General features: G+C 47.2%; 2 protein-coding genes across 2 annotated transcripts; one reads left to right on the top strand and one right to left on the bottom strand.

The window, feature by feature from the left end:
• Window positions 1-143: 143 nt before the first annotated feature.
• Window positions 144-6,347, top strand: PSMD5 (proteasome 26S subunit, non-ATPase 5). Its single transcript, XM_031601889.2, has 10 exons — window positions 144-410; window positions 515-659; window positions 1,577-1,690; window positions 2,132-2,260; window positions 2,720-2,829; window positions 2,938-3,080; window positions 3,295-3,486; window positions 4,351-4,460; window positions 4,576-4,716; window positions 5,176-6,347. The coding sequence occupies exons 1-10, from the start codon at window positions 238-240 to the stop codon at window positions 5,431-5,433; spliced, it is 1,515 nt and encodes a 504-aa protein (XP_031457749.2). The 5' UTR covers window positions 144-237; the 3' UTR covers window positions 5,434-6,347.
• Window positions 6,348-7,526: 1,179 nt separating this feature from the next.
• Window positions 7,527-9,063, bottom strand: B3GALT9 (beta-1,3-galactosyltransferase 9). Its single transcript, XM_031602060.2, has one exon. The coding sequence runs from the start codon at window positions 8,907-8,909 to the stop codon at window positions 7,707-7,709; it is 1,203 nt and encodes a 400-aa protein (XP_031457920.2). The 5' UTR covers window positions 8,910-9,063; the 3' UTR covers window positions 7,527-7,706.
• Between the last annotated feature and the right edge of the window lie 3,952 nt (window positions 9,064-13,015).

Below are 13,015 nucleotides of genomic sequence, written 5' to 3'. Positions count from 1 at the left end.
CGCCCCCCTCAGCCCCCCAACACCACCCCTCAGAAAGGGCGGGACAACGCTAGCCCCGCCCCCGCTTTATCCCCGTCCAATCGCAACGCGAGACGGTGGCGGAGGTCACGAGGGGGCGGGGCGCGGCCGCCATTTTGTTTACTGCGCGGCGGACGCGAAAGAGACCCTTAGCGACGGGGTGGCGTTGCTAAAGGCCGGGGGTGCGGCGGTCTCGCGGGATTTGGCGGCGGCGCCAAGATGGCGGAGGCGGTGGTGGAGCTGCTGGAGCGCGCGGCGCGGCAGGAGGCGCCTGTGGAGGAGCTGCGCGCACTGCGGCTCGCTGTGCAGGCCGTGCCGCCCGCCGCCCTGCGCGCCCGCCTCAGCGACGAGCACCTGGCAGCGCTCTTCAACCTCCTCGGCACCAGTGAGCGGTGAGCGGCCCGGCCCTGCCGCCCCCCGTCTCTCGCGGTGGCTCCCAGCCCCGTCCCTCGGCGAGGTGCGGGTCCCGCTCAGGGGTTTCTCTCTGTCCGCGCAGGGAGCAGCTGTCCTCCTGCGTTGCCGTCCTGGAGAGGCTCCTGCAGGCCCTGGACCCGATCTACCTGATCCAGAACCTGCGGGAGGAGCTGCGGAAGGGGCTGTTCCACCCCGACGACTCCGTGAAGATCCTCTCCATATCCCAGGTACGGCCTGAGCTCCGTGCTCATCCCAGCCTGCTGGGGTGCTTTGCTGCAGGCTGCTGCTCTTACTGTGCAGCGTGTGAGCTTCGTGACATGCCTGCTAACCATAACACATACAGCTCTGTTTGGACAGAGATCACTTGTAACTGAGCCTTGTGTTTGTTATGGGCTGTTCTGAGTAGAGCATTCTAGGCCAGCACTGACAGCAGGTGTCATAGAACGAAGTGCTGCAGTGTTGTATTGCTCAGGTCCCTTCCTACCTGAGGCATTCTGTGATTCTGTAGTTTGGGACGGAACTCTGGTCATCGCAGGCCCAAGTTAAAAGCAATCCCAGTTAAAAGCAGGGCCATGTTACAGCAGGCTGCTTGGGATGCTGGCCTGCTGAGTTCTGAGTACCTCCAGAAATGGTGATTCGCTTTGCCTGGGAATCTGATCCAGTCCTTAGCGGGGGGAAAAGTCATAAAATGAATCACAGAATGGCCTGGGTTGAAAAGGACCACAATGATCACCTAGTTTCAACCCCCTGCTATGTGCAGGTCACCAACCAGCAGACCAGGCTGCCCAGAGCCACATCCAGCCTGGCCTCGAATGCCTCCAGGGATGGGGCATCCACAGCCTCCTTGGGCAACCTGTTCCAGTGCCTCACCACCCTCTGACTGAAAAACTTCCTCCTAATATCCAACCTAAACCTCCCTTGTCTCCGTTTAAAACCATTTCTCCTTGTCCTATCACTATCCACCCTTGGAAACAGCCATTTTTCCTCCTGTTTATATGCTCCCTTCAAGTACTGGAAGGCCACAATTAGGTCTCCTCAGAGCCTTCTCCAAGCTAAACAATCCCAGTTCACTCAAGCTTTCTTCATAGTAGAAAAAAGGCTTGTTATGGTGTTATTCAGTAACTTTATTTAATTATACCCATAGGTTGGGAGGATTGTTGAAAATTCAGATGCTGTTAGAGAAATTCTCAACAGTCCTGAACTACTACGGCAGATAATAAATTGCATTGGTGGTGAGAAAATAGCGGTGGCTAAGGAGGTAAGTATTGCTTTCTTTCTCTTCTGTAGATGCTACACAGAATGCCTTTTCTGCTGTTGTTGAAATGTCAGCTTCTACTCCTTGTTAAGGAAAAAAGAGCTCATGTTGCCTGGAAGACATTTATAATCATATCAGTGACTTAAGCCCAGAAGTTACTTAGATGTGATTAAAAACATTTACCTAGAGCTGTTTTCTTCCAGTAACTATTGGTGCACAAGTGAACTTAGAGGCCCACATTTGATGCCACAGGTTTGAATCATGGTAACTAAAAATAGTCCTTGTCAGCAGGAGAATAATTCTCGTTGAAATGTGAATGAGGACCACAATTTTAGACAAATAGCATGATTTAATATGTTAGTAAAGAACACTGAGACTAAATAAAATCATCCTGGATTTTCTTCCCTTTGTGTTGTTATAGCAAGCAATTGTTTTTGTTTGCAGGCCATCAAATCTCTCTCAAGAATAGCCCAAACACAAGATGGCTTAGAGGCTTTGTTTGTGAGCAGCCTATTAAGTGACTTGAAAAATGTCATGACAACAAGTGATGTTGTTCGGTACAGAGTGTACGAGGTAGGAATGGGGTCAATGTTGTCCTTACAATTATGTGAGTTTTCTTCATGTTTGTGTTTTGTCGAGGTGAGAAGGGAGCAGGGGGAGTACTGCACTACTGTACAGAGCTGTTAAAAACTCAGGTGTGGGGAAGAGACAGTGATGCTGAGTAGCATGCCAGTTTAGATATGCATGACAAAGGAGGAATAATGCAGTTTAGCTGTTTAGAGTTTAATGGGGGGATAGCAGTTCATCTTTTAAAGAAAAGAAGGTATGAATAGAAATCAGATGCATGTGCTGTCAACTTGCAACTCTATGTAAGCCTGTTTCAGGCAAGCATTTAGATTCTTTATGAAAAGATAAAATTATATGTAATATCTAAAGGGTTAATCTGTGTTATAAGGTGTATTTGGCCATTACTATGAATTGGTAATGTCATGTCAGGTGTATATAACTTCTTTCTCCTGTGTTTTTATTTAGCTAATTGTTGAGATTTCTTCAGTGTCAGCAGATTCACTTAATTACTGTGCAAACAGTGGATTAATATCAGACTTAATTGGAGAGTTGACTGGAGATGATGTTCTGGTCAGGTACGTTGTAGTGGATTTGAAATTTCCCAGACTGCTAAAGCAGTGGTACTTGACCCTAAAATAACCCTCTTTAAACAGAAGACCACATAAGCTGTTTGTCTGTTACAGAGCTACATGCATAGAGATGGTGACTTCACTGGCACATACTCCCCATGGACGTCAGTATCTTGCTCAGCAAGGAGTTATTGATAAAATTTCTAACATCATCATTGGAGCAGAAACTGACCCTTTCTCAGGCTTCTACTTACCAGGTTACATCACGCGTTTCTTATTTCCCGTGGTTACCCTTTGCAAGTATTCTATGTTGAACTGAGAGGACTACTAAGCTGTTTTAAAAGCCCTTGAATTTTTTGGATAGTAGAATTCAGATTAGATGTGCACACCATACAGAAGAATGGGCTTAATTTTTCTTAATTTATGCTGTTACTCCACTCTGAATACTTGTTTCTTGTTGTTTTCTATTAGGATTTATTAAATTCTTTGGAAACCTGGCTGTTGTAGACAGCCCACAGCAGATCTGTGAGCGATATCCTATCTTTATGGAAAAAGTCTTTGAAATGGCAGAAAGTCACGATCCAACCATGATTGGAGTAGCTGTGGACACGCTAGGAATCCTGGGATCAAGTGTGGAAGGCAAACAGGTTTTACAGAAAGCAAGTTAGTATCATCTTTCTCGGTAATAAAATTTTCTCAGTGTATTATAATATTAAAAAGTGTATTGATAATAGAGTAATGGAGAAAAGAGCTGAAAAACATATTCAGCAATCAAGGTTGTCTCTTCAAATAGCTGCATTATAGCAGATAAGGTGGTTTTTAATTGCCTTGTCAGGCATGGCAGAACGAAATGCTCGCAGACAGAATTCTGGTGTCACAAGCATTATTTGAGTCACTCTTCTCTGGTGAGCTGCAGTGTACAAACTGTCAGTATGCCTGTAATTTTAGATTCCTTTGTTTCTCCTTATCTCATGGCCTTCTCAGCAGGGTGAGAAAAATATGAACTATCGTGCAAAGTCACTTTTTTTCTCAAAGGCTGCAATTTTTTTCTTAATATAAAATGGTTCAAATGACTGAAAGTAGGTTCTGGGTTTTTTTTTTTGGTTTGTTTTCTTTTTACTGCTAGTCCAAAGTGAAGAACTTAAGTGGAGAAATAAGCATGAACAGGTAACTGTTGTAGCACTGTAGGTTGGGATTGGGGGTTTCTAATCACAAATGTACTAAGCTTCCCGATGTGATTCAGTTATCTGGGAAACATAACTTTGCTTCTGGAAATCTCTGGATAGTCCACAGAACAAACATAAAAGCTTTGGATGCATCCATCTTAGGTCTGTATGAAGCAAAGGGAATCGTACTCTGCTTTTGTTACAGTGGATCAAGGTATTCTTTCTCAGGCTTTATGTACTACATTACTGGTAGGAGAAATTACTGGTAGGAGAATGTTGTATAATGTAACTAATTAGTAACATTGTACTTCTACTAAGGTCTGCCTGAATTACTCAAGGAACTGTTTTCTTACTTTCAAAGGAAGCAGATTTCATAATCTGTTAAGCAAAATAGGGCACCAGGCAAAGAATGCACCCACGGAGCTGCGGCTTCGATGCTTGGATGCTGTTTCATCTCTTCTCTACTTGCCTGTAAGTTTATTTGGTGGGTTGGTTTTCTGGTCGATTGGGGGTCTTTGTTTGTGTGAAGACTTATTCATAATTCTAACTAACCTTTCATATCTGTACGTTTCTGTGATATGTGCAGCCAGAGCAGCAGACAGAAGACCTTTTAAGAATGACTGAGTCTTGGTTCACATCCTTATCCAGCCAACCACTGGAACTCTTCAGGAGCATCAGTACTCAGCCATTCCCTGATCTGCACTGTGGAGCTTTAAGGGTGTTCACTGTAAGTTTCTTTCTTTTATTAAAGATCAGGTCATGAATTGTAATGTCATACAGTTCCATGTTTTTCAGTGGAAGTCACAAATGGTGTTTTATTATATGAAGTCCCGAAGCAGTCAGAAATAATGTCTTTTCCATTGTGTCTCACTTGCGTTCACCATTAAAAAATGCAGCAAATGAGTCATGTCTGCGGTGCTTTTCTTAGAAGCTTTAATTCAAAGGTTCTTTTTTCCTTGAAATCCTATACAGGAGGTCACTGCTTTGATAATGTACTTAAAATGCTGGAGAAGCACTGAACTCTACTTGGTTTCCAGTGATAAATACTGTTGTTCAGATGGTAGTTATGTAAATACTGTGTAGAATTAATACTCCACTTAAGTTTTTCTCCTCTCTCAAGTAACTGATTTTGGGGTGTTTTTAAAAGTAAGATGAATTTTCCTTCTCTTTTTGTCTTCACATTTAGGCTATTGCAAATCAAGCTTGGGCCCAGAAGTTGATGCTCAACAGTCCAGGGTTTGTGGAATACATCGTAGACAGATCTGTGGAACCTGACAAAGCTTCCAAGGATGCCAAGTATGAACTGGTGAAGGCCCTTGTAAACTCTAAAACAATTGCAGAAATCTTTGGAAATCAGTATTACTTGAGGCTTAGGGCTTATTTGAATGAAGGCCCTTATTATGTCAAAGCAGTTTCTACTACAGCTGTGGAAGGAGCAGAATAATGTCATTGTCTCAATTCCCCTTCTTACAAACTGCATTACTGAGATAGGTGTTAAGGTGTAAGGTGTAAAAGATTCCCCACACAGGAGCTGTGTGAGTGTCTCTTTAAAGGAACATGAAGCACTTTGACTCTGTTTGAAATGAGGGTCATGAGAGCAAATCAATACTTACAGGGCACAATGTAATTTTTCATGGAATCTCATGGCAGAGTTTTCCCGTGTACTGTTCTGAGACAAGTGAGTACAGTAAGCATTCTGTTAACTGCTGACTGTGTCTTATTTTGCAGAAGCTGTCAATGTTTACTTGAACTGTTTTGAGTTTAGAGTTCCTATCATGTTTTCTCAGTAGATCACAGTACAATTAAAAAAAAAAAAAGCAAAAAAAAAAAAGTTGAGGTTTTGTAACCTCAGATGCTGCCATAGTTTCTCTTTTTAAAAAAAAAAATATATTTTTTTTATATCTGCCAAGGTTGGCACTTGCATAGAAAATATTCTTTTAGCTAGCCATATTTCTGTCAGAAACTCCATAAGAATAAACTGGTAACATTCTGTCCACATAAGGGAGTACAAACTGGATTCTCTTCTCTGATCAAGTTGCTGAATGTAAGTCATGTTTAAATAAGTCCTAAGTATTGTTTACATTTTATACTGAGGATCACAGAAACAAACACTTAATCTTTAAACAAACAAACAGAAGTAAGCTGATGTATAAAACCAAATTGGGAGCTTTGTCTCATTAACTGTGGCTTTGGCAGCTCAGTTTGCATGCTGAACAGGAGCACCAGCTATAAGTCTACTTCAGAACCAAATCTTAAACTGTTTACGCTATTTTTATTGAAGATTAATGTTTTAATGTGTTATTTAAAAAAGTACCAATTTTTTTGCCTGAGTTGGAATAAAAGGGGTAAGAACACAAAGTTTTCATGTTTAAATGCGTGAACTGAATTAGAACATAAACATAGTGCTCCATGAGACTACTTCTTCCTCTGGAGGTGATGGGTGAGATGAGGTACAAGGTTAGCTGGACCACGGTCCCTTCTGTCCCCACTGATGTGTTGGTCCATAAACAAAGATCACAATGTGTTTTATACTGAAGGTCTATCTTAGATTTGATGGGGACATAAATCTGAAGACAAGGTGGAGGGAGCGTGACAACACATGAAGTGGCTGCTCTGGGGCTTATTTTAATGTGTTAAGTCAGCTGCACATCTATGGAAAGTACTTGCCTGGTGTCCTCACTGCCAAGTGAAGTGGGATGATCTATCTAGTTGTGCAGTAACTCTTCTATTGCTTGTAGTACATTCAGGCTGCAGCAGAGATGTTAGCATTGCCTGCCAAAACACTGCTGGCAAGAGAACATTGCTGGCAAGGAACTGAATGGGCTCAGAGAAGTTGGATAGTTGGGGAGAATCTGTTAATGTCTAATAAACTATCTGAATGCAGGTGATCTGCTTTGTTACTTATGATCAGATATGTACGAAAAATTGTCATCCAACATTATGCTACTTCTCACTTCACTTCATCCTAGTGTGCATAATAAACATCTGCTGGTGGGAAACACAGTGTGTACTGTCTCATTTGTGAGCTGAGGGAGCACAGGAGCTGTGTGAACCTCCAAGTATGGAAAAACATAAAAGCACTAAAAAGGAAAAGAATGTGTGACTTTGCGCTTGTATTGGGGTTGAGCTTGGTTATTCCAGGTGGCTTCTTGTGCTGGTAGTTCTAGATGAGGTGTATCCTGAAATCTTGGTAGAGGAAATCAATATAAACCTTTTCTGCAGTTCATGAGTCACTTCTGTGCTTATGAAGGCTGCTCTCTGTGTCAAGTCTTTAACATCTGTTTTGCATGGTTCATATGCCAAATACAATATATTAAAATACAGAGGTGCCAAACAAGGGATTTGTATGCACATGTGCTTCTTTTTTTTGAGCTTAGAGCTCTGATCTTTTCCCTTGTTATCTACATCTGTTCAGTACCTGCCAATACATTTTCTTGTAGCCAAATGGTTTACATGTTACTGGTGGAGTATCTATGTACAAAGGAAAACACTGGATGCACAGCATGTTTCTTTGTATTCATTTTACTTGCTTCACACACATGGGCAATGCAGCTAGAATATATTGAAAGCTTTTGTTACTGCAATGTGATAGCATTAGTAATTCATTAGCTGTTGAAGGGAAGAAGCCAACTTGGAGGGGAGATTGCTGAATATGTTCAAGTTATGAAAGAAGGAGTGGTGGAAGGAAATGCAGCCTTCCTTCCCAAAAATTATATTTTAATCAGAGAAATGGAAAGCCTCACTTTTTATTCTGTCTAAGTTAAACTGTTTGAACTTATCAATATAGGTCAGAACCCTGCAGGACACCAGGCTGTAGTACGTTTCCAGTAGCGAGCAGTCTTTCCCGTCGCTTGTTTCCTTCCAATCCTTAAATAGCTCATCCTCGTTCATGTTGGAAGAGGTAAAAATGAATTTATAGCAGCATCGATTGTAGCTGATGTGCTTTTCCCCGGAAAAGCGAGAGCTGTGAATGGGAGTGATGCCAGCTTTCTTAGCACAGATCCCAATGAAGACATCGGCAGGCACTGAAGTTGGCACGTCCTGGGCAGCCACGAACACCTTGCGCACGACGTCCTGCGACATGACAAAGGCTCTCCTGTCACAGTAATCCGGGTAAAACTCCTCCGGGTATTGATGGGTGGGCACGAAGCTGGGGCTCTGGGGGTCTCTGTCAGGCACCCCTTGGTGGATGACCCTCCCACTGTAGACATCCTCTAGTTGAGTCAAGCTGAGCAAGTATCCTGCCAGGCTGGGAATGCCAACAAACATTTCTTCATCTGTCTTAAGAGCGTACCTTGCATGAGGACAGAAAGTCACCACCCACTCCACAATCATCATCATCTTCTGTGTCTGAGTCGCAGGACAGTCGATGAAGCTGCCCTCGATAATATCTCTGTGCTTTTGAGACTCTTCATCAATCTCCTGCTGGGCTTCTGCCGAAGCTGGCCTTCCTAAAACAAACAAGGTGAGGACAGCATAACCCACGGTGTCTGTCACATTGCCCCATGTCTGCCTGATGGCGTTGCGCCTCGTCCTGTTTCCTGGGCTGCTGCAGACGAGAACAAGCAGAAATATCTCTTGATCAGAGCACGTTGCGCTGCTGACAGTGTAAGACCTGGAGAGGTTGGCCTTCAGCAGGGCTGTGTCCAGCTTCCTGGCTCGCTCCCTGATCTCCAGGGTCTTTGCATCACTGTAGGACAGAGGTAACGACCGCAGGAAGTATTCCTCCAGCAAGTCTGCCCCAAAGAGCAGCATGTGGAACAGCAGGACATTGAACAGAATAAAACACCACTGGTGGGTCCGGAGTCTGCACAGCTGGGAAAGAAACACACCTAGGTGCTGAGGATTTTGTCTCACATTCATAGTACATCTTACGATACTTTCAGGCAAAATGGAACTCTGGCTTGTAGATGTGTGCATCTCTTAAGTCTACAGCTTTTTTTACTTCCTACAAACCTAGTGGTGCAGAGAGAGCTTAAGCTGAGATGGACATTAATGTGCTATAGGTTAAATATCTCAACTCTGTGCATCCATCTGTGGAAATGCTGAGGAATAACTGAATATTTGAATGCTTTCTGCCTGTTTTAGCTTGTTAGTGAAGGCATGAGATATTAATGAAGACCTATAAGGTCAGTTTGCATCTTCAGAGGATAGCCTTGCTACTTAATCTGACAGAGCCATGGGAGGTGGGGTAGGAGGGGGAAAGGGGAACCGTTACTGCATAGAATTGGACTGTATCACTCAGTACCAAGCCCCATCTCAGCCCAGGGCTGCTTCCCACCCCTCCTGCTCCTTGCTGTGCTGCTGGCCCAGCTGCTCCCCACCCAGCACCAGCCCTGAGCTGCTGGAACACACCTGACAGCCTCGTGTTGTGCCCACACCCCACACCTGGGCACCCACCTGCATGGCCGTGGGCAGCAGCTCCCAGAGCAGCGTTCCTTCCCTTGGGCAGCAGCACCTATCTGGGGCTGCAGGGTTGGGTTACCTCTCCATACCCACGCACAGCTTCACCTCTCCTGCTGTGGGAAGGAAAGATGATCCCGAGGCTGATTGTGTTGCAGCTGCACCAAACACAAAGCCAAGTTCTAGCCTTTCCCTCTATTCTTTGTTGACACTCAGGAGGGGTTTGTGTGATGTCTGTGGGGTTTTGGGGGAATGACAGAGTGCAGCTGCACTGGAGGCACTTTAGTGAAATGCTGTTGTGTCACAGAGCTGTGCTATCTCTGCCCACCCATCACTTACAGTTGTGAAGGGCTGCAAGTGTTGGTGCTTTGGTGGTGGTGGCACCCAGGGGTCGTCCCCACAACACCCCCAGTGAGTAGTGTGAGGGCATGGGGGAAAAGAGTCCCACCTTCTCCTTGGGCAGCTTTTGTAATGGTGGCAGGAGGAGTGCCCCACTGTGAGCATTGGGATCACCCAGATCTCCTTTCTATGCTGCCCCCTGGGCTCCAGCTTTGGCCAGAGCAGGGTTGGGTCCCCACAGTCCTCACAGAGCTGTGCTTTGAAGCTTGCCAAGCTGTCTGCATGGGTAGTGTCACTGAAGTGTGTTCTCCAGAATAAAAAGCTGATGAGGAAATATTTTTCATGTATAATAATACAGCACTACAGCCCCAGATACCCATTCTGAGAAAAAAAAATTCCTCCTTTGAAGATGCTCTGTCTCCAGCTAAACTATTTAATAAGCAAATAAACACTGGTATTTGAAACCGCTTCCATTACAAATATTGGCTTTCCCAATTGTGCGTTTTTAAAACAATAATAAGCCCCACATGTGCATCAGCCTGCTGCAATTACACGCAGCATGATGCCTGCAGTGCTGGAGCCCTTCCTTCTGCTCAGCACCTTCCTTCTGCTCAGCACTGTGGTGGCAGGGCTTGATTCAAACAGCCACGTGTACACCTAAAATATATGCAGATTTCTGTTTTCCAACCAAAGCTGCTCCTTATGGCTCAACTGATGAGTTTTATCTGTGTTCAGGAGAAACCTCACTCCTCATGAGGTTCAATAGCCTCCAGAAAAGAGAATTCCATGTCCTTGAAGAGCTGAGCTCAGGTCTGGGCACCTCCCTGTGTGCAGAGAGCACCAGGGTCTGCACAGGGGCTCCTCTGGGTCTTAATAACAGCATCGGTGGTGATAAATAGAGGAAGACAATAGTTTTGGTCTTAGTCACCTAATAGCAATGTTTTTGCTGACAGTTATGATTCAGCTCCTGCAAGCAGTTCTTCATCCTGAATTCTCCGCAAAGCTGGGGAGGTGATGGGGGAGATGGTTTTATAGAGCTTAATAGTGCTTATTTCATTTGGGTTTTGATATTTAATGTTCCTCAGGATGTTAAATGAAGGTAGAAAACTTACAAACAAGCCAGCAAACCGGAGAGCTGACAAATAGCTCAGCCCCTCTGCGCCCCGGTAAGGGCATCTTTTTCCTATTTCATGGCTCACTTGACTCAGTTGACTACACTGAAAATGTGTTCTGTAGCCAAGCTCCCAGCATTCATTCTTTCTTTGCATACATCAGGCTTGGAATTACAGAGCTCTATCTTTCTCTATGTGTGTGTTTGATTATTGCTTCTTGAGTTCAATGACAGCTTTGACAACCATCTCCCGCTGTGTTTCTCGATACAGACAGCTCAAACCCTCTGTGTGTTCTCTCAGCACTACATTCAGCATCAGAAACACAGAACTAAATATCGGCTGAATGGAGAGAGCATTAATGGTTGCAAAACATCGAGCTGGAGAGCTCAGGCACAACCACGGTCCTTGCTCGGCTCCAGAGCATGGAGGTGTGCTGGACTTCGCTCCTTTGTTCCTCCCCAAATGACTCTCTCTCTCTCTGCCTCTGACTCATCCACGCCATCGCCTCCCACAGATGTATTTATTGCTCCTCCAGACACAAAGATCCAGAGCTGCCCCTCACCCTGGGCTGTGCCCCCTGTGCTCCCACAGTGAGACTGCACAAGCTCCACGATGATTCAAGGTTGCATTAAACTGCAGCTGCTGGGAAAGATGCACGGGGCATTGCTGGCTGGAGCCGGAATGGCTCTCCAAAGAGAAGTGAACATTCCTATAAACGTTAGCAAAGCACTGGAGAAGGGGAAGAGCAGCATCTCTGGGCAGTGCCAGAGCTGGGAGAGAGGGCACTCAGCTCTCATGGGGAGAAAATGCAGGATGGAAGACCTGCTGTGGGCTGGGACAGGGCAGGGAGCATGGGGGGGAGCAGCCGGCATTGCTTTGGCACAGACACTGTGTGGGACGTCGTGCCAGCTGTCATTGAGATGTCCACAAGACGTGGGGCAACCTTCAGGCTGAAGGCAATGAGTGCCCACCTGGTGCCATTGGCTCTCCAGCCCGATTTGCTCTATTTAACCCTATCTGTGCAGTGCAGCCGCACGTTCCCAGCTCAGGTCCCTGTGCACGAGGATTCTTTCCCCTTCTGGCTCTTTCTCTTTCATTTTTCACTTCTTTTTCCTACCCATCCCCGTCGTAATTTTAAGTAATTCCTCCCCCAGCCTGTGCTCACCCCGCGTGTCACCGCGCCGCCGCCTCCTCTCCTCGCAGAGCTGCGCATTAACATTTTGCACCCGCTAATGGGAGGCAATTAGTGAATGAAGAATAACTTCTCCTTCTTAAAAGCACGTTGGGTCAGGAAGCGTCACATGGATGGATGGCACAGGCGGCACGGATCGCTTTTCTCTCAAACGACTCCGAGTGTAGGAGAGCCCATATGGAGAGGGAGGAGGAGGAAGGGATGCTGCGAGAGAAACACAAAGTCTGCTCATGGGAAGCGGCGTAAACCCGGAGAGCATTTGGGGAGTGAGCGGAGCTGCGGCACCGCGGTGGCACCGCGCGGGGCATCGCGTCCGGGGCCGCTCCGTTACCCTTTTCTCGGGGGGCAGCGGCCGCTCCCAGCCCGGGCGGGGCCGCGTTACGGCAGCGGTGCCCCCCCGGGAGATCAGTACCGGCCTCGCAGCACGGCCCGGGCCCGGCGCCCGGCACAAATATTGACGCGGCCCTATCCAAAGTAAAACAAACAGAAACCCATCCCTCGCACCGGGGGAGGCGGCGGGGCGGCCGGCAGGTGGCAGCGCGGGGCAGCGGCCGGGCCAGGCTGTGCCGGGACCGCAGCGGGCACCGGCAGAGGGAGCAGCGCCGTGGCGGCACCCCGCCCCGCACCGAGCCGAGCCGTGCCGTGCCACAGCATCCCCCGGGCGGGCAGCACGGCGGGAGCCGAGCCGAGCCGAGCCGAGCCGTGTCGGTGTGCGTCGAGGGCACACCGCTCCCGCCCCCGTTCCGCCTCCCAACTTCCCGGCACCTGTTGCTGCCGCCGCCCCTCCCGGCATGCGGAGCGCCCGGCCGACCCGCGGGCTGCTGCGGGGCGCGCCGTGATGGGCGGCCGCCACCGGGAGCGGCACCGGCACCGGGAGCGCGCCGCCGCCCGTGCCCGCGCCAGCCGGGGGCAGCGCCCGGCCGGAGGCTCCGGCATCGCGGGGCGCCGATGCTCTGCTCCGCTTCGCCCCTCCGGGCGCC

The sequence above is a fragment of the Phasianus colchicus genome, chromosome 19 (genome assembly GCF_987193195.1).
Source record: "Phasianus colchicus chromosome 19, bPhaCol1.hap1.1, whole genome shotgun sequence".
Taxonomy (NCBI): domain Eukaryota; kingdom Metazoa; phylum Chordata; class Aves; order Galliformes; family Phasianidae; genus Phasianus; species Phasianus colchicus.
The sequence above is the reverse complement of the archived record's forward strand: the minus strand, read 5'-3'. Positions and strand labels throughout refer to the sequence as shown.

What these genes read in the sequence shown, in the direction of transcription:
- B3GALT9 (XM_031602060.2), bottom strand. Translation starts at nt 8,909, where the DNA reads ATGCACACATCTACAAGCCAGAGTTCCATTTTGCCTGAAAGTATCGTA.
- PSMD5 (XM_031601889.2), top strand. Translation starts at nt 238, where the DNA reads ATGGCGGAGGCGGTGGTGGAGCTGCTGGAGCGCGCGGCGCGGCAGGAG. An exon ending in AAATAGCGGTGGCTAAGGAG is followed by an intron (nt 1,691 to 2,131) that starts GTAAGTATTGCT and finishes TTTTGTTTGCAG; the next exon opens with GCCATCAAATCTCTCTCAAG. An exon ending in CTCAGGCTTCTACTTACCAG is followed by an intron (nt 3,081 to 3,294) that starts GTTACATCACGC and finishes GTTTTCTATTAG; the next exon opens with GATTTATTAAATTCTTTGGA.